Source organism: Nicotiana tabacum, chromosome 12 (genome assembly GCF_000715075.1).
Source record: "Nicotiana tabacum cultivar K326 chromosome 12, ASM71507v2, whole genome shotgun sequence".
Classification (NCBI taxonomy): Eukaryota; Viridiplantae; Streptophyta; class Magnoliopsida; order Solanales; family Solanaceae; genus Nicotiana; species Nicotiana tabacum.
In genome coordinates this window covers 124,442,897-124,468,389 of record NC_134091.1, presented here as the reverse complement: position 1 = coordinate 124,468,389, position 25,493 = coordinate 124,442,897, and the positions used below count along the sequence as shown (strand labels likewise).

Here is a 25,493-nt window from a genome sequence, read left to right as displayed (position 1 = left end):
GGAAATAATAACATGTAAAGTAGAACAAGGGCCAAGAAACTCATACATGAGATGTGGAGGCAAAGGCTTTAACTCCAAAGTAGGAGGCTCCTCGATTGAGGGCTTTGTTGGAGGAGTCTTCCGGTTCTCAAGATCTAAGGACAATTTTTTGGGTTCATAAGTATATGACCCCATTCCTTGCAAAGTATTGACACATCCCACAAAGCCTTCCTTCTCATCATCATCATGATTGAGCAACACAGCTTCCAAGGTATCCTCACATTCACAGCACTAGCATCATCAACAATTAATTTGGTCACTAAATCCACGAATGAACAAACTTCGTTGCTATTTGGTTGCCTCATCGATTTGCACACATGGAAAACCACCTTTTCGTCACCCACCCGGAAAGTGAGCTTACCGGCTTCCACATCAACAAGAGACTTCTCTGTAGCAAGGAAAGGTCTACCCAAGATAATAGGCACCTCGTAGTCAACCTCACAATCAAGGATTACAAAGTCCGCTGGAAGGATGAACTTATCAACACGGACTAACACATCATCAATAATTCCCAATGGACTCTTCATAGTCCAATCCGCCATTTGTAACCTCATAGATATGGGTCTTGGTTGCCCAATTCCTAAAGTTTTGAACACAGAGTAGGGCATCAAGTTGATACTTGCCCCCAGATCACATAAAGCTTGGGCAAAGTCGGCGCTCCCAATAGTACAAGGGATTGTGAAAGCACCCGGATATTCCAATTCAGGATCCATTGAGTGCACAATAGCACTCACTTGATGTGTCATCTTAATAGTTTCCTAATTCATCGACCTCTTCTTGGTGACCAAGTTCTTCATGAACTTTGCATAACCTGACATTTGTTCCAACGCCTCAACCAATGGTACATTGATAGACAAACTCTTTATTATGTTAATAAACTTTTTGAATTGGTTCTCACTATTTTGCTTTACAAACCTTTGAGGGTATGGAGGGGGAGGCATTGGCATTGGTGCCTTAGCCTTTGGCACTACCAGTTCCGGTATGTCAATCATGTGCTCCCTAGACGGGTTCACCTCTTCTTGCGTCTCCTCCGCATTTTCTTCAATATAAATTCTCACTTCGTCATTAGCTTGAACCATATTTCTTGGAATTTTATCTTCTTGAACTACAACATCATCATCCACAATTCTTCTTTGATTTGAGATGGTTACATCTCCACCTTTTCCACTTCTCGTAATCACGGCCATAGTATGTCCCGTATTATTCGCCCCCCCTGGGTTCACCACCGTATCACTTGGTAGTGCCCCATTAGGACGAGTGTTCAATGCTTGTGAGATTTGGCCAAGTTGAACCTCCAAATTGCAGATTGAAGTGTTGTGGGAGGCTAATTGAGCATCGGAGTCGGCATTTTTCTCCATCATTTGTTTGAATATACTTTCAATCCGTGCCATCTCATTGTTAGAAGAGCTCGGGCTCGGGCCTTGAGAAGGATAGGGGTGGATTTCTTGGTTGTTGGAACATCGGGGGCCTTTGAAAACCTGACCCCCTCAAATTGCCTTGGTGGCCTTGATTATTCAAATTGCTTTGATTGTTTTTGCCACCACTCCAATTGCCTTGGTGGCCTTGGTTGTTCCAATTTCCTTGATTTCCTTGTGATCTCCATTGTTGTTGATTTTGAGCATTGTTTCTTTGACCTTGATAATTGTTGACGTATTGCACTTCTTCTTCTAGCTCATTATATGAATCACTTTGGTCATACCCACTATCATCTTGCATGAATTGTTCCAGACGGCTTTGCCCTTGTTGATCTTTTTGACGTCTTTTGTTCATCATCATATTTACACCTTCCATCGCATTCCCTTGTTTCGGCCCTTGAATTTGTTGTAGCTGAGCTTTGGCTAATTGGTTCATTGTGGTAGTTAACTCTGCGATAGCTTTCCTATAATCATGTAGTTCCTTGTGTAGGTGAATGACATTGGGATCACCTTGCAGAACATTGGCCCTACTTTTCCATGCCGATGAGGTATCCGCCATCTTATCCAAAATTTCACAAGCTTCGGCATAAGGTGTGTTCATGAAGTTCCCACCGATGAGTTGATTTACCACACATTGATTTGTTGTGTTGATACCCCTGTAGATGGTTTGATGGATCATGGCCTCGGTCATATCATTATTTGGGCACTCTTTAACCATGGTACGATATCTTTCCCAAATATCATGTAACGGCTCATTGAACTCTTGCTTGAACGCTAGAATTTCATCCCGTAGTGCAGTCATGTGTCCCAGAGAGAAGAATTTGGCAATGAATTTTTCGACCAACTCATCCCATGCATGGATGGAATGATTGGGCAATCTCTCTAGCAGTCCAATGCTTTTCCCCGTAAAGAGAAAGGAAATAGCCTCAACCTCAGCGCGTCCTCAAAAAAATTGGTTTGCTTGCTCCCCCAACAAGTATCGACGAACCCCTTGAGATGCTTGTAAGCATTTTGATTTGGAACCCCAGTGAAGAATCTCCATTGCTCAAGTAGTGTAAGCATCACGTTGGTGATTTGGAAGTTGCCCGCCCTAATGCGGGGCGGGACTATAGCACTTGCATAACCCTCGTTCGGTAACACCCGGTGCGCTGTCGCTCATGGTGGGGATGGGGGAGGGACGGGAACATTATCATTAGGCGGTCGTCCTCGCCTATTTGCTTGAGGTTCGAGAAGAACCTAATCTCCTTGATCATCGTCACCTTCCTCCCCCAATGGCAAATTACCAATGGGCTCGTTGTTGAGAGCCATTATCGTACCTATAAGCAATTCAAAAACAAAATTAGTGACTCGGAAAAAAAAGATGATAAATCACACAAAAACTTAGATCTATAGCTAAATCCTTTTAACTCCCCGGCAACGGCGCCAAAAATTGATGTCGCCCAAACTCAGGGTCAAATTCTCAGGGAGTTAGAATTGAGATTAGGTATATATTTAGTGTAATTATACAATACGCCTTAGATTACACTTTCACATTCTTGTTTGTTGTTTCTACTTCTACTTTAAACTTTTGATTGCAATTATAAAATTATAAGACAATATTTTTGGTTTGGTTGTTTTCCAAATGATAAAAGATCTAGGATCGTGACTTCCACCTAGGTGGTTACCTAATGGATTGAAAACACTAGGACAAGTCTGATTGGTCGGGGTTGTAATATAGCAATCACACGCAATTACCCACTCTATACCTCTCGGTAGTTTGAGTGGTTTTGCCCAATTTGACTTTCTCAAGTCCAAATGGGTATTGCACAAAACAAGTGATAACTGCTCAAGTCGGGTCTTACTATCTCTAGATTCAACCCTTTAATTGGGGCTATCAATTTCTTGAGTTCACCCCAATTTCTTGTTAGCCAAGTTTTTCTAGACTTAGTCTCTCTTTCTCAAGTAGAGACTAAGTCAATTAGGCATGAATCAATGTTTGCAACCATTAATTCTTGAATTCAAGCAAGAACTAGGCTAAATATTACTAACCCAATCACAAACAAGTCCTAAATCAAACACCCATTAAGTACTCACACTAGGGTTGGACTACAACCCTAGCTAAAAATTTAGTTACTCATAAAAAATAAAAAAAATACAAGAAGAAATTAAGATGAAATGCATAATAATTGATTAGGGAAAGAAAATCTAATGTTTAGAAGCTAATCTAGTACAATATTACTCAAAACAGTAAAGGAAAACGGCTCAGGTGCTCTCCACAGACAAAACTTGCCCTAAAAATGACAAAAAATTCTATTTATACTAAGCTAAAAATATCTAACAAAAATGCTCCTGCGGAGGTTGTGCGGCCGCATAGTTATGTGTGCGGTCCGCACAACGAGACTTGGCTTGACAGGTTCCAGTTCTGCGGCCACACTCTTGCTTCTGCGGCCGCACAATTATAGTGTGGTCCGCGCTCTTTGATCTTAAGCTCTGGTTGTGTGAGACTTCTGCGGACCGCATAAAAATGAGTGCGGTCGCGCTCTTGATTATGCGGCTGCACAAAAATGGTGCGGTCCGCATTTCTTTTTGAACTTGAAATTCCATCTCTCTGATCTTTGACTTTTGCAGGCCGCATAATATTGAGTGTGGCCGCACTTATCATTTTGCGGCTGCATAATTATGGTGTGGTCTGCATTCCTTCAACTTGCCCAAAACCAACTATCTGAATCTCCTCTTATACGGCCGCACAATATTTGTGCGGTCCGCATACTCTGAAGAAAAACTGACATGGCTTTTTCTTTATTTTGCGGCCGCACACAGTATTGTGCGGTCCGCACTTTGGGCCTTTTGCCTTGTTTTGGTCCTAATCCACTTTTGACTTCTGTATGAGTTGATTTTGACTTCTTTGGCCCGTTTTCCAATGTTCTTGTACGAAAGCACATTTTATTAGTTTTCGAGAATACCTTTAAGCATTTTTTAGTTAAAACGCAAGTAAAAGAGAGCAAATAAACGATCAAAATCCCTACTTATCATATCCCATCGATCCACAAATTTTGATGTCAATTGAAGGTCGCCAATCGAATTCAGGAAAATATCATGTATATATAAACACACTAAAAAATAAAAATAATCAATGATTTCATGACCTCGGAATGCCAATAGATGATATTATTTACGGTGAGTATTGCTCACAAGACGTATCCCATGGACCCACCAATTTTTAGGCCAATCGAAGTTCGTTAACTAAATTGAGAAAAACCATCATGCATATAAGAACACACAAAAATTAAAATAATTATTAATTCCTTTTTCATGGCCGCGAAATGCTAAAAATTACGCTAGTCATAGTGAGTATCACTCACAAGACCGTATCCCATGGATTCACCAACTATTAGGCCAAGAAGAACCTGTCAACCAAATTCAGAAAAGTTATCATGTATATAAACACATAAAAAAATAAAAATATTTATTAGTTCCTATTTCATGACTAACGAAATACTAAAAAGTTAAGTTAATCATGATTAGTATTGCTTACAAGGTTGTTTCCATGGATCCACTCATTTTTAGGCCGAGTCTGTCAATCAAATTTAGGAAAATTATCATACATATAAACACGCTAAATAATAAAAACAATCATTCATTCCTCTTTCATTATCCAAAAATGCCAAAAAATGATGTTAGTTATGGCAAAGTAATAAGTATTAGTCACTAGGCTGATTTCGATAGATCCACCAAATTTCAAGCTAATTAGAGACGAGTTCTGAACCACTTATACGCTCTTCCCCTTCGTTACCTTACAAGGCTACTTTTGACGACAAAAGTCACCATGTCCGCGTGTAATTTAGACAATATATATTTAGGATATATAAATCAACAAATTCAAGTATGAAAAAAAAAACATTTTCAACAAGCTTTGAATTACCGTACTTACAATTTCCTCCCTCCTCAGCCGTCCGAATAAAATGCGATATGAATGTACATGTAGTTAAATTTTTTTCTTAACCATCTAATATTCAAAAGTTGTTAATGTGACTAAGTTGAATCCAGCTTTACACGTTTTAAATGTACACACAGCATTAATCAATCAGTACACTGAACTATACGAACTAGTTTGCATAAACATAGCTAAAATTTTAATTTTATAAGTTTTGAGTTTTAGAATAATGATTTTAAATATTAATTTTAAATTTAATATTTATATATATTTAATAAATTTTTTAATACAAATACACTATGTGACCGAACCCGTAGCTCGACTTTTGCCGCCTTCACTGCTAGTGGGGGTGATTATCGGGCGGACAATTATGCTTAACGGTTCGCCTTAACAGTTATCGGATTATAAATGTAGTAATCTGCTAGCCATCCAATAAGACAACGGGCGAATTGATATCAGATTAACAATTATCGGGCGGCTTATCGGCTAAGCCAAATAGAAATTTTTTGAACAATCATTCAATCAATACTAAACAATTTCAAATCAATACCAAATTTTTAATACCATCTAAGATCTAACCAAACAGTATTTTTTAAATGAAGAGTCTTCAAGACTGCTTATACTGTCATACATGTATTAATCAAATTTTTAATACCATCAAGTCTACTCATACATACATACACGTATTAATCATTGAGATTTCGATTTTTCGACTTTTCCGTTCTCAGTTCAAGAGAGAGACGAGACTGACGACTTCTTCGCCTCTGGTGGATGCAAACAATTGAGAATTAGAAAATAGAAATTAGGGATTTAGCCATTTATGGTTTCAATAGTACTTTATATACATAAGAGTAAAAGTATAAATATAAAAATTCTTAATGGGTTAACGGTTTACCCGATAAGAAAATTGAATAATCCGTCCCCAAACCGTTAAGACGTTAATTATAAAATCTCAATTCGTTCACCATCCATTACTTCAATAATACGATATCAATAAGTAATCGGTTCAATTCTGTTAACGGTTTCGATTCGATTTTGAACCGCCCTAAATGCTAGTTTGTACGGGACTGGATCTCAACCCCGTCGGTGGACGCATCACTTGCTTCACTGTCTTGTACACCTGGCTACATAATACCATCACATTCCAGCTGGATTTGTTGGGTCCCACCTTTTTAACTGGGTCCCACATTTACCATAAGGGAAGTCATTCCATCACCATGCTTTTTATTTCATGTGATCAATTAAGCAAATTGCCCTCGTATTTTCTGATATTGCGAATTCGCCCTCCATCTCCCTTTTTTTTTTTAATTAACTTAAAAAAATTTGTTTCATAAGATAGAGATAAGATCTGCATCACATTATTTTAGGTATATTATTGTTGTCGTAGATTACATTCTCGTTGTTAAATAATTTTCCTGTTATATAAGATGATTGGGAAAGGATAAGGGTAGCGGAAATAAAATTTACACTCATCGTGTGAAAGTTTTTTCACTGATATTAACAAATTATAATAATATTCCTTGGGGTACGACTTTTTCTTGAACACTACGTGAATGTAAGATGTTTTGCACCGAATTACTCTTTTTATTGAACAATAAGTCTTTGTAGAGATTACAAATTCAAATTCAATCAAATGTGTACTTTCGTGGAACTTATATATGAATTTTTTTTCTTATTAGTATGTAGTTATGTACTGTTAGATAATGTTAATTTTTAATTTAATTTTTGGTAAAGAGCCAAATATATTCATTTACTTTCGAAAATGATCAAAAAAATGCTCCTCGTTATAATATTGGGTCATCGATACCCCTCCCATCATACTTTGGAATAAATATACCCTTATTTTGGATGGAGTGCCACGTGGCAGCACCATATGAAAACGACCTATTTCTTTTTTCTACCCGATTTGTTTTAAAAAATCCACCACCCGACTCGTTTTAAAATTCAATTTTTTTAGTTTTTTTAAAGCATATATTTTGTAAAAACTGGATTTTTTTTTGTAAAAACTGAAAAACAAAATTGCAAAATATATATTTTTAAGTTTTTCAGTTTTTTTAAAGTATGTTTTTTGTAAAAATCGAAAAAAAAATATTTTTTGTAAAAACTGAAAAATATATATTTTGTAAAAACTGAAAGAAAATTTTTTTTTGCAAAATATATATTTTTAAGTTTTTTCAGTTTTTTTAAAGTATTTTTTTTGTAAAAACTGAAAAAAAAATATTTTTTGTAAAAACTGGAGAGGAAAAAAAAAGAAATTTGCAAAATATATATTTTTCAGTTTTTTCAGTTTTTTAAAGTATTTATTTTGTAAAAACTGAAGAAACAAAAAGATTTTGAAAAATATTTTCTTTTTTTAAAAACTAATGCATATGTAGTCCACTACTTTATGAGAGTTTTTTTTTTCTAGTTTTTACAAAAAAAATATTTTTTTTTTCAGTTTTTGCCAAAAGAATACTTTAAAAAAATTGAAAAAACTTCAAAATATATATTTTGCAAATTCTTTTTTTCTAGCTTTTACAAAAAAAAATCCAATTTATACAAAATTTATGTTTTAAAAAAACTGAAAAACTGAATTCTAAAACGGGTCGGGTGGTGGGTTTTTAAAAACGGAACGGGTAAAAAAAATGTGTCATTTTCATATGGTGCTGCCACGTGGCATTCCATCTAAAATAAGAGTATATTTGTTCCAAAGTATGGCATGGGGTATAGATGACCTAATAATATAACAAGGGGTATTCTTAGATCATTTTTAAAAGTACAGTGATATATTTGGCTCTTTGCCGTTTAATTTTCTTACACCCATAAATCATAATGGATTAGTATGATTAATCTAGATTCACGATAGTGTTAAGGGTCATTTCAGATGAATCATTTCCTACCAAGAATTTTTTTAGTACTTGCATTAATGGGTACCATTAATAATTTTTTTATTTCTAAAATTCGAATCCAAGATCACTACCGATTAAAATTGGTGTAGTCCCACGAGTGAAGTCCGGAGAAAGTAAAATCCACGTATATCTTACTCCCACGTTACCGTTAAAATTGATTCAAATCTAAAATAAAAAAAAGCTTAAATCTACCAAAATCAAACCAATAAGAAAAAACAAAAATCAGACAGTAATACCCCACTTCAATGCCAAACTCTGTAAATTAAAAACTTCATCTTTTCCTCTGTCCTCAACTCCTCACTTCACACTTCAGATCTACTTTACCTCAAACTCCATCTTCCTTTATTATACAAACCACTCCTCTTCACACACACACACACACAGTATTCTCTCTCTTTCTTTTCTTTAACAATAATGCAGCTCCGGTCAGCCGCCGCCGTGGTTGCGGTGGTTCTTTCGGTAGCTCTTTTGCTTTTACCTAATGCAACTGAAGCTCACAACATCACAAAGATTCTAGCAAAATACCCACAATTCTCAACTTTCAACCATTACTTAACCGAAACCCATCTCGCCGCCGAGATTAACAACCGTGAAACCATCACCGTCTGCGCCGTCGATAACGCCGGCATGGCGGAGCTACTCTCGAAACACCTCTCAATCTACACCATAAAAAACGTTATTTCACTTCACGTCCTTTTAGATTACTTCGGTGCTAAGAAACTCCACCAAATAACCAACGGTACTGCTTTAGCCGCCACTATGTTTCAAGCCACCGGTTCAGCTCCCGGTTCGACCGGGTTCGTCAATATAACTGATCTCAAAGGCGGTAAAGTCGGGTTCGGCCCGGCTGAAAACCACGGTAATCTTCCGGCGACATTCGTCAAAGCCGTTGAAGAAATACCGTATAATATATCCGTTATTCAGATCAGTACAATGTTGCCGTCGGCTGCAGCGGAAGCTCCAACACCGGAACCGAGTCAAATGAATATTACTTCATTAATGTCGGCTCATGGCTGTAAAGTATTTGCTGAAACTTTATTGTCTTCACCAGCTGAGAAGACATTTGACGACAATGTTGACGGCGGATTAACGGTATTTTGCCCTGGAGATGACGCGATGAAGAATTTTGCTCCGAAATTTAAGAAACTGACGGCGGAAGGGAAGCAGTCTTTGCTTGAGTATCACGGAGTGCCGGTTTATCAATCTATGGACAGCTTGAAATCCAACAATGGCGTGATGAACACGTTAGCTACTGACGGATCTAAGAAATACGATTTCGTTGTGCAAAATGACGGTAACGTTGTGACTTTGAAGACGAAGATTGTGACGGCGAAGATTACCGGAACTCTCATTGATGAACAGCCGTTGGCTATTTTTACTATTAATAAGGTTTTGATGCCGAAAGAATTATTTAAGACTGCACCTGCTGATACCCCGGCGCCGGCACCGGCACCGGAAGCTGATGCACCGTCGCCTAAAGGATCTAAGAAGAAGAAACATAAGGCGTCGCCGGCGGCTGATACTCCGGCGGATTCACCGGCGGATGGTCCTAGTGACGACGTTGCGGATTCGACGGCGGATGATAACGGCGCGTTTAGTTACAGTGTCGTTGGACCGGTGGTTGCAGGCGTTTTGAGCATGTGGTTTTTCTTTGTATTGTTGTAAGCTTTATTTTTGTTAGTTTTTTTTTGTTTTATATCTTTTTTGAAGATTAAAGGGGCTATTACTGTTAAATAAGTAATTAAGTATTGCAAATGTGGCCGTAATTTGTTCTTTGTATTAGGTTTAGGATTGGCTAGTAGGTTTTGTGACTTGTGAGTGTCTTTATTTTTTTCCTTTTCTTTTAAAACTTTCTTTTTATTGTTTGCTTATTTTGGTTTTTGTTATTTTTTAGTATTATATTTGTTTATTAATTTATGAGTGGGTTTTTTGATATTGAGTTGTGAGTTGTGATCCATTAATTATGTCAGACTCGTTACATGTTTCAGCTGCCATTTTTGCCGTCCATTTTAAATTTTCCATTTTTTAGTCTAATGATTTGGTATGTGAATTTACTCGTTTGATTAATTGGGTGATTTGCAAGAATGGTGGAAGTATGTGATCTTGATTTTTGGACCCTTTTTGCCTACTTTTCACCTTAAAAGTTTACCTACGAAGCAAGTGGGGGTTAAACAATTGACACTATTCATTTTCTAGGTTATTTTAGGTAATTTCTTGTGATTATTTTTAGAGCCAAATTGGCCAATTATGAAGTAAAAAGCTTCCTATTGAGAAGTTTTTTATCACAGGACTAAAACGCTAAACATTCCTATCTGATTAAAGAATAGTGAAGAGATCTCAATCATTGCTCATTAATTTGATTAATTTAAATTTGTGTCTAGTAGATACACTATGAAGTAAAGTGCTGCCTATTGAGCATAAGTCTTATATTATTTGGACTCAAACTCGAAATATCTTATTAAGAATAAAAAAAATAATAACTTTACACATTATTCATGTGGTGTATTACACTTTGTTCCATTAATCCAAAAGGTGAAAAAATTGTGTTCTATTTTTGGCTATGTGGTGGAAAACTGGAGTGGTAGATATAGCTTAGGCACCGTTGCCTGTGACTGTGACAATTGACAAATTTCAGTGGTCCAATTTTGAAAATTATGGTGATTCCTCACTGCCCTTTGAATGAGACAACCAGTACTTGGTTTTTATGTTCGCCTTAAAATAGCTTTATCTATCTCACCAGTTTCGGTCGATAGAATCGCGGCTTATTTAATCGCCAATGAGACATTAAGAAATAACTTATTTTTATCCAATAAAGGAGCCATTAACTTTCTCCGTGATATAGTTTGATCTTATGTGATTTAATTTGAATTGATATGGAGTTTTAATAAAAAATATTACTTGAACAATTTGGGTGCGTGATGTCCACCCATTTTAAGCTGGAACTTCGTTAATGAGAAGGGCAAATATGCTGGAGCTTCGTTTATGACAAGGGCAAATACCAAATGATTTGTTAAATGTAAATGTATGAATGGAGCAAGACGAAAGGCATTGAGCAATTCCAAATAGTGCATGGGCATATTTGGGGAGCTAGTTAGTTTTCGAACTGATAATTAAAAAATAATCATTATTTTACTGAAACACGAAAAGCTCCAGCATAATATGCTGGATTATGAAGCTTCTGCGTATAAACATCCAACATATCATGTTGGGACTCCAGCACATGAAAAGTTCCAGCATAATATGCGAGATTATGAAGTTCTTGCATATAAACTTCAAACATATTATGATGGAACTCCAGTACATTATAAAATTCCAGCCTATTATGGTGGAAGCTCGTATGTAAAAAATTTGAACTTCAGCAATATTTTCGGATTTTTAAGAGTATACTAAATTTCGATTATTTTTAAAACTGTGACTATTTTTTAATTATCAGTTGTAAATATGGTTATTTCTCATTCCCCCCCCCCCCCCCCCATATTTGCACCTTTTCGGGCTTTTCCCTTTGTAATATTATGTAACTGAGAACAAGAGCAAGTTATGCCTTATTCCACAACGTACAACGGTACAAGTCCCAAATCTAGTGTGACTTATCATGTTTCACTTATCATGTTTCTCTTATCAAGTCCCAAATCTAGCTTTGTCTTTCACTTATCATGTTTCACCATTTATAAAAAGGCCCAAACAACAACAACGGGGTGAAATCACACAAGTGAGATCTGGGGAGGGTAGTGTGTACGCAAACCTTATCCCTACCCTGGGACAGAGAGGCTGTTTCCGATAGACCCTCGGCTCCCTCCCTCCAAGAACTCCTCACCTTGCTCTTGGGGTGACTCGAACTCACAACCTTTTGGTTGAAAGTGGAGGGTGCTCACCACTAGAGCAACCCACTTTTGTCTAAGTAGCAACAAGTTATAACAACAACAAAATACTAAGAAACTGAGGCGAAAGATAATAGGAAAACAACATGGACTACTAGCAATCTGAGACAAGACAAACTATCTACAAGACTAACCCTAAAACTTATCGGTACAGAACAGAAATACGCTTGACTACCTACTAACCTTCTACCTTAATTCTCAACCTCCACACCTTCCTATCAAGGACCATGTCCTCGGTAAGTTGAAGCCGCGCATAAAAAGGACTAAAGATTCTCTATATTTTCACTGGCATAAAAATCTATGAAAGGACTATAAGACTACTAGAAAATATAGGACTTAAAGTAGATATTAGCATGGCCAACGTATTTCAAACTAATTGGTGTCGTCCATATAGATCTTTTCTTCCGTGCAACGTGTAGATAATATGACACAAAGATAAGTTGGAAATTACAGATTATTACTGCATATAGGAAATCAAAACAATTGCTATAAAAAAAATATTAACTTATGAATAAGATCAAAATAGTTACAGAAGAATTCAAGTACCAATATATCCTTCCTTCAGAGATGAATTGCAGAGCTTTCCTGGTCCAGACCATCCTTGTTGAAATACAGGAAACTCGTACTACCATCAAAAAATGATGTTATCGGCACAGGAGTAAACCCAGGGTAACCACTTTCTGCCTTTGCCAAGCATAAATCTTTGGTGTACTTGAAAATGCCATGTTTCTGAACAAAAGGTTGAGCTGCATACTCTTCAAACGGCATCCACTACAAGACAGTAGTACCATGTTAAGAAAGTATCGGTGTTTTTAAAAGCAAAAAGCGTACAAAAAAAACGACAAGGTCCACGGGATTTGATGCGAAAAGCACGAATTGAAGTGCACACTTCTTTGAAATGAAGCTCAAAATTTATGGAAAAACAAAAAAATACCAAACAATTTTAGGACTATAATAATTAAACTACAGTTAGAATAACTAATTTCAGTATTCACTACTACAATATGCTGATATTAGTCCAACTCCTCAAAGTTGAGAGTCAAAGTACTGACTGCTTCACTTTGTGCTCATCGTTTCACCCATGAAGCGATAACCTCTTGCTTTGCATCGTTTCATCGCTTAAAGCGTTGAAGTGATGGCTTTTAATAACACTGGCGAATATTGTTACAAATTTGTACGATTGAACTTGACAAACCTGTGCTGCCTCAATTTCTAAATCTTGCTTTTGAATGTCAAATGATAAAGGGTGCATCATGCAAATGAAGAATAAGTCTGACTTGCCAAACAACGCCTTGTGTGTTTGCCTGTTGATAAGAAATGTTATTGCTACAGAAATCCAGACATTGGGCAAAATTTTCTAGGTTTTGAATATGAGAAGAAATTTTTACACAAACAGTACTCCAGTCGCTCAAAATGCTACTTCCCCGTTTAAATAACTTTTCCTCCTTTGTCAACTGTTGAATTTAATCAGCAAGAAATTCCAAAAGACATATAGCAGGAAACTAATCTTTTATCTAATATAAGCAAAATGTCTACTTCATTTCAAATCGAATGTCCTCCTTCATACTGTGATATTCAAATTAACATGGCACGAGTTCCCTACCTGAATGCAAGCACTTCAAGAAATTCAGTATCAATCTGCAATAAATGAAACACAGCAAATCTTAGAGAAGCAATACCAGTCAAATTTTCAGTAGAAAATGACACATTATGTAGCTTCCAATATTCAATAAACTTACTCCTGTTTCTTCCTTTACTTCCCTTATTGCACCTTCAAATATATCCTCACCCTGCAGAATAAAAGCTCAACATACAGTTTAGAGGGCGTACGACTAACTTTTGCTGCTGAATTTAGCTCCAGCTAATGTTCATACCTCCTCAACAATGCCAGTAGGGATCTTCCATACTGCAGTTCCCTTTAATTTGCCGCTATTTTCTTGGACAACAAGCAACTAAAATCAAAAGATTTCCCGAACTTAGACTGGAAAATTGTGAATCCTACCAAGATGCTCAAGCATAGTGGTTGATCCAAAAGAAATATTTCTTAATGATCAAAATATGTTTCCTTCATTGCAAACTTAATGTGCAATTACACTATTTACACACAGAGGTCTTTGATACATCAGTAAATCTACCAGTACGTAGCAAGTGCAAGGGAAAGACTTTATATGTTCAACACACTAAAAAGTGAAATTGCATCAGAATGGTTGTTAGCAGAGACTCCGTTTTTTTAGTAGAATAAATTGAAGTGTACAAAAACTTTTTTTCATAGGCGGGAAATGAAAATAAGCTCCGGCTCCATGTGGAGTCTCCGCTAACAACTGGCCTTCTGTACAAAGCTTTTTTTCATAGGCAGGAAATGAAAATAAGCTCCGGCTCCATCATGACAGACAGACACTAATTGGTTGAAAGCAACCATTAATCATCCTGAAAAGCCATTTTAAACACTGAGCAGATGCTATACCATAACCAGACACGGGTGGAACTAGAAGCCGGAATATGGTTTCGGTCGAACCAAGTAGTATTTGCTCAAATAATGTATTTGTGTTAAGAAATTCATTAAATACGTATAAATATTAAATTAGAACCCAGATATTAGTACTTGAAGTTGTCGTTCTAAAATCCAGAACCCATAAAGTTGGAATCATGGCTCCGCCTCTCCAGACAACCGCATTATTATACCCTTTACATGGATACAAAACCAGAAGAGGAGCAAATAGGTACATACAATGGAAGTAGCTATGAGTTACCTCTCTTTTCTCATTTAAGACTATAGCACCAATACCCACGCGGTGTGAGGCATTTGCTGGGATGGTATTCTCAGTTTCAGGAATCCAATACACAAGCATCAGGTAATGTGGTTCGGCATGGTGGTACCAAAACCCTTCCTGTGGTCAATGTCATACATTTGGATCAATTTCATCGCAAAGCTAGTGATATATTTTTCTCAACCTAAAGTATGATATGAGGTAGTTAAAAATCTGAGTTTGTACAATGATGTTGTTAAGTAGTTTCCTATAGTAGATTCTAACAAAAAACTCACGTTCAGAGTCAGGAGTGATTCTCTAATTTCAACCTCCAACATCTTAAAGAACAACATGATATATCACAATGCTGCCATAAGTCAATGGTTTTGGTTTTATTGGCAAATTTGTTTGTCTGAATATGTTTTTTTGACATGGTACAGATTTTAAGACTCTAATTAGAGTAGCAGGCTAGGTAGGACACGTTTAAGTATACAAAATGGATCCCAAAGAACCTCCTTATGTCAACGTAACAATATCCTATTCAAGTTCCAAAAAAGCATAGAGAAATCACCTTAACTGCAGTTTCAACCAAATTTACAAGTTCAATTGGCACTTTAATCCAAACACCCTTCTTTTCCTGCAAAATATATAATGTCAAACTAGAAGAAAAGAACTGAGAGACGAAATAGTAGTCCGCTACCATAAACACTGTATCTACACAGCTATTCTTGCTACACAGCTCACTTTATGCGACACTGAAAGTGGTTATAATATCATCCAAGTCGAAGACTGTCGAACAGCCATAAAAGAAGCCAGGAACCTAATTCCTATGAAAACTGCTAGAGTCTTGTTAGCCAAACAGGAAAACTATTGAGTCAATATATCAAGTCTTATTAAGTTTTCACCGCCATTGCTGTCAACAGAAGCTTCTCATTTTATACAACATCAACCACAAACACAATGGTGAATGATCTTCGAACAATATGAATGCCAGTAAGAAGGGGAAACATGTGGCTTAATGCCTTAACACATACAGCAACGAATAATGGACAAATAAAAAATTTGGTTTTTCTATTTCTCAAGCATAATTCAGTGGGAAGCTAAAAAGGGTGGACAGTCATCGTCAAAATAATGCTCATCTTTACTCAAAACTAAGAAAACAAGCAGCATACCTGCAACTTCCACTTGGATAATGAAGCTTTAAGCATGTTTTGGAAGACAGTGGTGTCCATAGGCTCCTTCAATTCCACTATAACTCCACCATGGTCATCATTTACCGCAGAAAGCAACTGATCCTTCTTGACACCATTTTGAAACATGAGTTTCTCCATAGGATCTCAACTTAGTCCAAATTTGTGCAGTAGAATTTTCTACTCAAAGCTGCTGGATTACATGAAGCTATCAGAAAAAGTTTAAAACCCCAGTTGGACTTTAATTAAAACACACACACACACACACACCCACACACACGCACACACCCAAACACACTCACAGAGAGTTGAGAACAAAAGTATCTGAAAGTGACAATTATTGAAAGAAATAACAATGTTTCCAGAGTAAACATTTCCAGCTTACGTGATCGATTTTATCTTCAGCTCATCAAGCAAGAAATATGTACCTGACGCCAAGTTGCACGTCTAATCTAAACTTTTTTAAAAAAAATACCTAAAAATGCCTGTTAACTGGCCCATCCTATCCACACATAAAATGTCTGATCTTATTAAAATGATGATACTTTTCAGGCAGAATAAAAGAATTCAGAAAGAGAAAAAGTAGAAGTTCACTAGAAAACCCCAACTGTTTGATAAAAATTGTTCCAAATTGCACCCAATTGGTGTAGCCGTCAAGGAAGTTAGAAGAGAACTATGAGGTCTCATGTCCAAATTTCAGCGGATGCAAAAAATTATTAATATATGTGATTTCTTTCTATCTGCCCAAGTCTTGTGGGCAGAGTTACCAGTGCTTGTGTTGGTAGCAGACACCCAGCGAAATAGCCAAAGGGCGCGCAAACTGACTCCGACACCACTTATTTAATAAAAATTGTTCCAAATCATTTAGGCATGAAAATGATTGTATCCATCACAGAAATTAGGGGCGGCTCTAAGGCTTTGGGTAGTAAGGCCGTTGCCTTAGGCCCCCAAAATTTGAAGGCCCCAAATTTATTTTAAATTCTTATTATTATTACTATATACTATATAATTTATATAAATAATTAGTATAAAGAAAAGTGTTACAGTATATTTTTTGTTACTTGATTGAGATTATTTTATACAATAAATTTATAAATTATAATAATTTTCTTTCCTCATTAATTAGTATATTTGCTTTACTCTTCAATTTTAATTTTATCTTTTTTATATAGGAATTAAGTTATATATATCGACAACATAATAAATATTTTTTACAATGTTCTCTAAAACTGCATGAACACAAAAGCATTCATGCACCGATTTTCTTTTAGTGTAATTCGACATAGTATATTAGGTTATTTACAATTTATTTTAGATATTCACCAATAAGTGCTACTTAATAGAATGATCTACAATCACCGTTTAAATTGATCAGAAAGAGTAAATATTTTTGACACCGTCAATGCTCAAAATTTAAGCTATTACGTTATGTATGTTTATTTTTTTTCTTGTTTGTGATGATAGCCAAATCAAAATTTTCACTTTGAGTTCTGGATCTTCACGTCCGATAGTCCACCACTTTATTTTCTGTGCTCTTCTTCCTTCTTTTTTTTTTTTTGAAATTGGCTTTTTGTTTCTTAAATGATTAATTTGTTATTTGAAAAGCAAATTTTATTGTTAGTGTAAATATTTTATAAAATAAATTTAAGGGCCTCTCAATTTGATTTTGCCTTGGGCCACGAGATCCGTTGAGCCGCCCCCCCTGACAGAAATACACTTGTATAACAAACTAAACTAGTTTTCCATGGTAAAAGCGAGAAAAACAAATTCTGCTTATATGAAAAGCATACATACTCCAGTCCATAAGAAAATGAAGCAAAGATAATCAAATTATAATTTACAGAGTAAATTGATACAGATAATTTACATACATAGTTCACTCCAACCAATTTGAGATTATGACAGTTGATTTGACGAACCAAAAACAACAAAATAACAACTGCACCTCAATTCCATCAAGTTGGGATCGACTACATGGATTCTCACTTACTATGTTTCTCCCTAAAACTCATCTCGCAATTTATATATTTTTGGTTTTCCACCCGGTGTCCAGTACTCCCTTTAGGGTCCCGACTAATACAGATTCACGCCGTGTAAATTGCTCCCTACTAAGATTTTTTTTTTCCATTCCTAAGGCTCGAGTTCAAAATCTCAAAATCTCTTACTAAGATTGGAGAACTCTTGATGGTAGATCAACATTTATATAAAGTTTACACATAAAACAGTACAAGAAGTTGTTAATAATGTTGGTACTCACTGTAAGTTTCTTCAAAATGGAGCTTCAGCTCGGGCAGGAGGAAAAAGTGAATATTAGGATCTAAAAAAGGGCGGAGATTCTCCCGAACTCTGCAACTGGAATTGCTGCTGCGGCGATGAATTGAATTCCGAATGTAATAAATAGGCGTTGGGGCTGTGGGGTGGAGGGGCAACTGTAGCCGCTAAAAAAACTACACTGCGCCGTAGGTGTAATGATGGGAATCCCACTGAAACGTTCCCAACGAATAAGACAACTAGTTAGTTGGTTTGCCTCATTTGAGCTCCCATTTCCCCCATTACAAAAATTGTAATGTTTTGATGTTTATAATGTTTGGATTGACTATATTGTTCGTCGTCGTTTCATGATGTCATGCACTAACTATACGAAGAATAAACTTGCAATATTATAAAGAAAAAGTAAGGTACGAGGTAGAATTATTATATAAAATAGTAGGGTAAAAGATAAAATATGATTATTTAATAATAAAGAAGGGTAAAATGAGAAAAAAAGGTAACGCACGACCACATCAAATCAGTCATTCCATAAAATGACACTTTTCGTCGTTACATAACGATGGGTTTAACGATACGATATAATAAAATTAAAGTAACAATCAGAACAAATATTGTATTTAAAGTAACATTACGATAGGTAACAACCGTCTAAATAAGTTGTTAGTGGTGGGAAATTACTTTAATTTCACCAAAGCAACAATAATATAGTAGAAATGTATAGTTTAGCCGTTCCTAAAAATAATAGCCGATATTTTTATAATATATACATATTTTGTATACATTTTAGCTAGCGAATGCAAATGGTTTTGGACGACCGGCCAACTATATATTTTGCCCAATAATTTAGTCAGTCCGATTACAGTGGGACGAATGAATTTTTTTTTCAACTTTAATAACAGTTTCAAGTTCATGCTTTGAGAATAAGTAGCCCCGGAGGATAGGGCTCATTTCTCTCTTTAATAGGCCTTACCTAGCAAGTATTTGAATTTTCGAACTAGTGAGTTCTAAATACTTATAATCATACCAAAAAATATTCACTTCAGAATTTATAATTGATTACATATACATAACTTTTAAACCAACTATATCATTCAACAAAAGAATAATTTAGTCGGTCTCATTGCGGGTGTGATAAGATGAATGTAAATTTTTCACCTTTGGCAAGAGGTTGCGAGTTCGAGTTATGAGAATGAAGTAATTCTGAATGAAGATAATTTCTTCCTTTAATGAGCTTGAATTGTGGAACAAGTGAGTTCTAAATACATATAATTATACCGAAAAATATTCACTTTAGAATTTATAATCAAATTACATATACGTAAGTTTTAAACCAACTATGCTGGTCAAAATTTTGAAATTATTAAGCAATAAAAAAAAAAGGGAAACCCAGTCATAGTAGTATTGTCACGACCCAAAATTCCATCATTGGAGTCATGATGGCACCTAGTCTCTAAGACTAGGTAAGCCGATTTTCATTGCATTTTTGAAGCCATTTTTTTTAAACTAACAGCGGAAATAATTACAATATACAACTTTTCAAGACTGGTAGTACTGAGTCACGAACTCTAACGAATACATGGAATGATCACGAGGACCGAATATACAATATTGTTTGATTACAAATTAACAGTACAATGAAATGAAAAGACTCCAAGGGACTGCGACGACTAAGCAGCTCTACCTTGAATCCTTACGATCCCGCTTTAACTCTGTTCAAATCTGTTAACTTCAATACCTGGCTCTGCACAAAAATGTGCAGAAGTGTAGAGTGAGCACACCACAGCGGTGCCCAGTAAATATCAAGACTAACCTCAATGGAGTAGAGACGAGGTATAGTCAAGATACTCACTAGTCTAATAACCTGTGCAATATAATATGCAAAATAATAGGAAATAAATAATAATAATAATAATAATAATAATAATAATAATAATAATAATAATAATAATAATAATAATAATAATAATAATAATAATAATGATAATAATAATAATAATAATAATAATAATAATAATAATAATAATAATAATAATAAGGGCAGGATAAAACAACTAGTGATACGCACAACAGACAACAAGAATACCATTAATATCACTCAACAATTAATAAACACAACTATACTCAATTAAATCAAGCCCTTCAAATAAATGTATTTCACATAGTTCTTCCAGATAACTCTCTTTCAAATATAATTTTCTCAAATAATTATTTTTCAAATATAATTCTTTCAATAAATCTTTCCAAATACAATTTCCTCAAATAAATATCTTTCAAAATACAATTCTTTTATATAATACTTTCTAAGTAAAAATCCTTCCAAATAAATATTTTGAATATAATTCTTTCAATTAAAAAGTCACCATGTGACACCTCATTTCAAAATCATCAAAATACGGGTAAGCCCATTTTCATATTTTTCTTAAATACGGGTCTCATCCCATTTTCATATTTCCACGGCACCTTGTGCCCAAAATTAAATCATCATATTTGCCCGGCACCCCGTGCCCTCATTTCATATCACAACTGCACAGACAATTCACGTGCCAAATATCATTATTATTTTATCACAGCACCTCGTGCCCACATTTTATATCACAGATGTACGGATAATTCTCGTGCCAATATCCACATTTTATATCACAATTCACGGCACCTCGTGCCAATATTTTATTTTATAAACCGCCTGGCAATAGCCACATGCTTCCAATTTTAACATAAATTGAATTATTATCAATTTACTAACAATAAGACAAGTTGCACAAGGTATAAAAATAAACACAAGAAAATCACAACATCACATGAAAATTGTCAACACCACAACCCCACATCATCACATATCGTCCCTGACAATAGCCACCCTTATCGCTCCTATTGCCACCCTTATCGCTCCTATAGCCACCCTTATCGCTCCGCCAAGACAATATCAATAGCCACCCTTATCGCTCCTATTGCCACCCTTATCGCTCCGCCCAGACAATATTCCAACAAACACAACAACGGTGAAATGCCACCCTTATACCCACATAATATCAACGGTGAAATGCCACCCTTATCTCCCCAAAATAGTAACTCACACAACACAATAATTTACACGAAAAATTAATACGACAATATAATAAAATCAATTCATATCACAATATGCCCAATGTTTGCAACCAAATTCCAAAAATATAACAAAATTAATTAAATTCACATCAAATAGCCAAAAGCTCCACACAATGCGTACAACACCCAAAAACAATCAATAGAGATAGAAATTACTCAACATAAAGCAAAGCCTTCATAAAAATCAAATTTTCAATAATTATATAAACACCTCTTCTTAAGCTCATTTAATTAATTATTTGCAGAGGGAAAAATCCAAAATGAAATTAAATTTCAATAATTATCAAACCAGCAAATTCACGAAATTTCATAATTAATCAAATAGCAACCACATCACATTGTCATATAACAACATAGTCAACAACAAGGATTTAGGCACGACAAGTTGATGATTAAATATATGCCAACAATTATCCAATTTACTATACAATATGATCAAGACTTTAACTCAATAAAACTTGCATATATAAACCAAGTACGTATTCATCACCTCGCGTACATGGTTTTCAATTACACAAATTGCACATAAGACACAATGCCTAAGGGAAAATTTTTTCACTAGAGGTTAAGCAAGACACTTATCTTTTTGAAGTTTGGCTGATATTCCAAAATAGCTTTCTTGCTTGAATTGACCTCCGGACAACTCAAATCTATCCAAATTAATTGTATAACTCCATTAAAATTTGTCAGAAATAATTTCGGATAATAATACGCCGACTTAAAAATTTATTCCAAAAAATCAACAAAAGTCAACGCGGGACTCGCCTCTAGGAAAACGACATAATTTTCATGAAATCCGAATAACCATTCCGATACGAGTTCAACCATACCAATTTTATCGAATTCCAATAACAACTCGACTTTCAAATCTTAAATTTTCGTTTTTGGTTTCCTCCATTAAATCCGAATTAAATGATGGATTCAAAGACATAATCATGGAAATTAATCAAAACTGGATAAGAATCACTTAACTCAAATACCCACGCAAGAATCTCTCCAAAAATAGCCTTTTACCGAGCTCCAAATTTAATTTTTGAGTTATGAACTCAAACCCCCGTTTTTGGGACTTTTAATTCTTACCAGATAGGCCTTCTTCGCGTTCGCGAAGCACAAAAATGTGCTGCCCAGATTCCTTCTTCACGTTCGCGATATCCTCATCGCGTTCGCGATGCCTTCCGACCTCTACCCTTCGCGTTCGCGAGACACGAGTCACGTTCGTGAAGGCTTAACGCCAGGCAGGCCCCCAACTCCCTTTCCTCTTCGCGTTCGCGTTTGCCCATTCGCGTAGGCTTTCCTCATCTCCTTCTTCGCGTTCGCGGCTTCTTCATCGCGTTCGCAATGGGCAAATCCCAGCCGTCCAAAATCCTTCTTCGCGAACGCGTGAGATCCTTCGCATTCGCGAAGAACAATACCAAATATCAGTTCCAGCAGTTGCAAAACAAGGAGAAACGATCTGAAACCATTCCAGAACTCACTCGAGCCCCCCGGGACCTCAACCAAACATACCATCAAATCCCAAAAAATCATACGAACTTAGTCGAACCTTCAATTCACCTCAAACAACTCGAAAACCACGAGTCATACCCCAATTCAAAATCTATGAACTTTGAACTTTCAAATTCTATAACTTGTACCGAAACACATCAAATCAATCCAGAATGACTTCAAATTTTGCACACAAGTCATAATTAACATTATGGACTTACTCCAACTTTTGGAATCGGATTCCGACCCCGATATGAAAAAGTCCACTTCCGGTCCAATTCTCCAAAAATTCGACCTTCGCCATTTCAAGTCCAAATTGGCTACAGACCTCAGATTCACAGTTCGGACATGCTCCTAAGTCCAAAATCACCCAATGGAGCTAACGGAACCGACAGAACTCTATTTCGGAGTCGTCTTCACACAGTTCCGACTACAGTCAAAATCCTAAGACTTAAGCTTTCGTCTTAGGGACTAAGTGTCCCAAATCACTCCGAATCATCCGTAAATCAAGCTCGACTATACACGCGGGTCATAATACATATTGCGAGGCTGCTCGAAACCTTAAGTCACTGAACGGGATATAAATTCTTAAAACGACAAGTCGGGTCGTTACAAGTATCTAGGATTTCTAGTACATGGGTACACTACTAAAAAAGGGAGAAAAATGTACTAAGTGAGAATTGATCTCTATAAATTCCTCTTGGTAAATAACCCAACCTTCAAACAAGTGCAACATTCATCCTTTTTGAAGCATAGGTGTCAACAGTTAATATTATACCAATTTTAAAAAATATGTACATAAAATATTTAATTTTGCAGAGAAACCATGGGTTCACGTGTCCTGTAATCTTTTCTATAAATTTGACCCTGAACCCGGTACACAAAGCATCTCGCGTTCACGCAAGATCCAGAAAAGGAAAAAGTGAAAATAGCAAACATGCAAAACAAAAAAAAACAAAAAACAAAAAAAGGAATGGCTGCCAAACCCATAAACGACCCCTTAAACTCGGCTCCACTTTTTATTTTGACACCTTTACTTTGGTCTTTTCCATTTTGACACTCCAACTCATTCTCTCATGTGCCACTTAAACAAAAAACGCATGGCCTTTTTTAAAAGTCATTCGTGTAAGCGCCGCCCACGTGTAAAGCCAACCAATTATTCTCTGCCACTTGGATATATCATCCACCTAGGACCCCCAACACGTATCAATTAACCCCGATCCGGTGAGACTAACCAACGATGGATTAAAGGGTTAAAACAAAATAACCCCTTTCATTTTTACCTATAATAATCTGCTTTCTCTCACCCCGCTAACCAAAATCCCAAACCCTATTAGATAAAACCATCGATTTTCAGTAGATTTTCGTTCGTGCGAAGGTTATACTGTGAACATCGGCTTGAATTGTCGCTCTATTTCATCTAGTTCTTGCTGGTAAGTTCTTACATACCCCTATTTTAATGGGATTTTTTTTTACCATTAGGGTTTTTATATCTTGTTTTTAAATCTTCTGATGTGTCACCTTCTTTTGGCGTTTTTCCTTTTTATTGTAGGGTAAAGTTGATATAATGTCAGCTGAAGAATATATTCTTGTCCGTTTTTACCAAGGTGGTACTTTTATCAAAGATTATGTCGCCAAATACGTTGGTGAGAGTGAGGCAAAAGAGTATTCAATAGATAAAGACCACTTTTCATTGGTTGAATTTTTGTATTATACAAGGCAACTGGGTATGTTATTATTGGTTTTTTTTAATGTCTTTAACTCTAGGTCAAAAAAGTTATACTGGTTAAAAATGATGAACAATTATATAATATTGTCTGCTACTGTAAAGAGGGGGTCCTGAACATATTTGTTAATCATGTTATTGAAGAACCACCTTTGGAGATGGTCCTTATTGCTCTTATTTGTGGGCCCGAGGTGGTTGAAGCCACTAATAATGAGTCTAGGGCAACTTTAGATGGTGGCTTAGGTGATATAAATGCAGAACAACAGTATGGTAATGAAATTGTGGAGGTTGTAGTAGACAAAGTTATTGAAAACACTAATGTAGATGGTGCTGAAAATTCAGAGCTAGATTTGTCAGATTTGCTTAGTAGTGACACTGATTTAGATGATATACTTGAGGGAGATGATCGAGAATTAGATGGGGAGTAAAGAGCTATAAGAACATAAAAAGAAGAAATAATTTGCAGAAAGAAAAGGGGAAACAAAGGCTGAAGAAGAAGAGGATGTCACCTATTACAACAGAGGAGGTTGAGCTGGGAGAAGCTAGAGCAGACAAAGGTTTTGATAAAATTGATAGGCCAAGTAAGAAATATAAATATACTAGTAAATTAGGGGGGATGAGGATTACTATGATAGTAGTGACAAAGGAAGTGATGACAGTCAAGATGAGCTAGATATGCTTGCAGAACCTGGTGTTGACTTACCAGCTAGAAGAAGTAGTAAGAAGCTCAGGTTTGACCCAGAATGTTGGCTTGCTATTTTTGAACTTGGTATGGTCTTTGAAGGTGTTGAAAAATTTAGGAAGGTTGTTCAATCCTATGTTGTTGAGAACAAAGT

The 25,493-nt window shown here is 35.9% G+C and overlaps 2 protein-coding genes across 2 annotated transcripts; one reads left to right on the top strand and one right to left on the bottom strand.

Annotated features, from left to right (window-relative positions):
• Positions 1-8,416: 8,416 nt before the first annotated feature.
• Positions 8,417-10,249, top strand: LOC107816302 (fasciclin-like arabinogalactan protein 1). The gene has a single exon (XM_016642001.2). It carries the CDS (start codon positions 8,670-8,672, stop codon positions 9,918-9,920), a length of 1,251 nt encoding a protein of 416 aa, XP_016497487.1. The 5' UTR covers positions 8,417-8,669; the 3' UTR covers positions 9,921-10,249.
• Positions 10,250-12,204: 1,955 nt separating this feature from the next.
• LOC107816301 (nudix hydrolase 2-like) lies at positions 12,205-18,617 on the bottom strand. The gene is made up of 9 exons (XM_016642000.2): positions 18,328-18,617; positions 16,053-16,263; positions 15,452-15,517; positions 14,884-15,021; positions 14,008-14,085; positions 13,873-13,923; positions 13,737-13,771; positions 13,329-13,437; positions 12,205-12,904 (listed from the first exon to the last, which is right to left on the bottom strand). The coding sequence occupies exons 2-9, from the start codon at positions 16,209-16,211 to the stop codon at positions 12,695-12,697; spliced, it is 846 nt and encodes a 281-aa protein (XP_016497486.1). The 5' UTR covers positions 16,212-16,263; positions 18,328-18,617; the 3' UTR covers positions 12,205-12,694.
• Between the last annotated feature and the right edge of the window lie 6,876 nt (positions 18,618-25,493).

What these genes read in the sequence shown, in the direction of transcription:
- LOC107816302 (XM_016642001.2), top strand. Translation starts at nt 8,670, where the DNA reads ATGCAGCTCCGGTCAGCCGCCGCCGTGGTTGCGGTGGTTCTTTCGGTA.
- LOC107816301 (XM_016642000.2), bottom strand. Translation starts at nt 16,211, where the DNA reads ATGGAGAAACTCATGTTTCAAAATGGTGTCAAGAAGGATCAGTTGCTT. An exon ending in TATCCAAGTGGAAGTTGCAG is followed by an intron (nt 15,518 to 16,052) that starts GTATGCTGCTTG and finishes TATATTTTGCAG; the next exon opens with GAAAAGAAGGGTGTTTGGAT. An exon ending in CTACTGGCATTGTTGAGGAG is followed by an intron (nt 13,924 to 14,007) that starts GTATGAACATTA and finishes TTTATTCTGCAG; the next exon opens with GGTGAGGATATATTTGAAGG.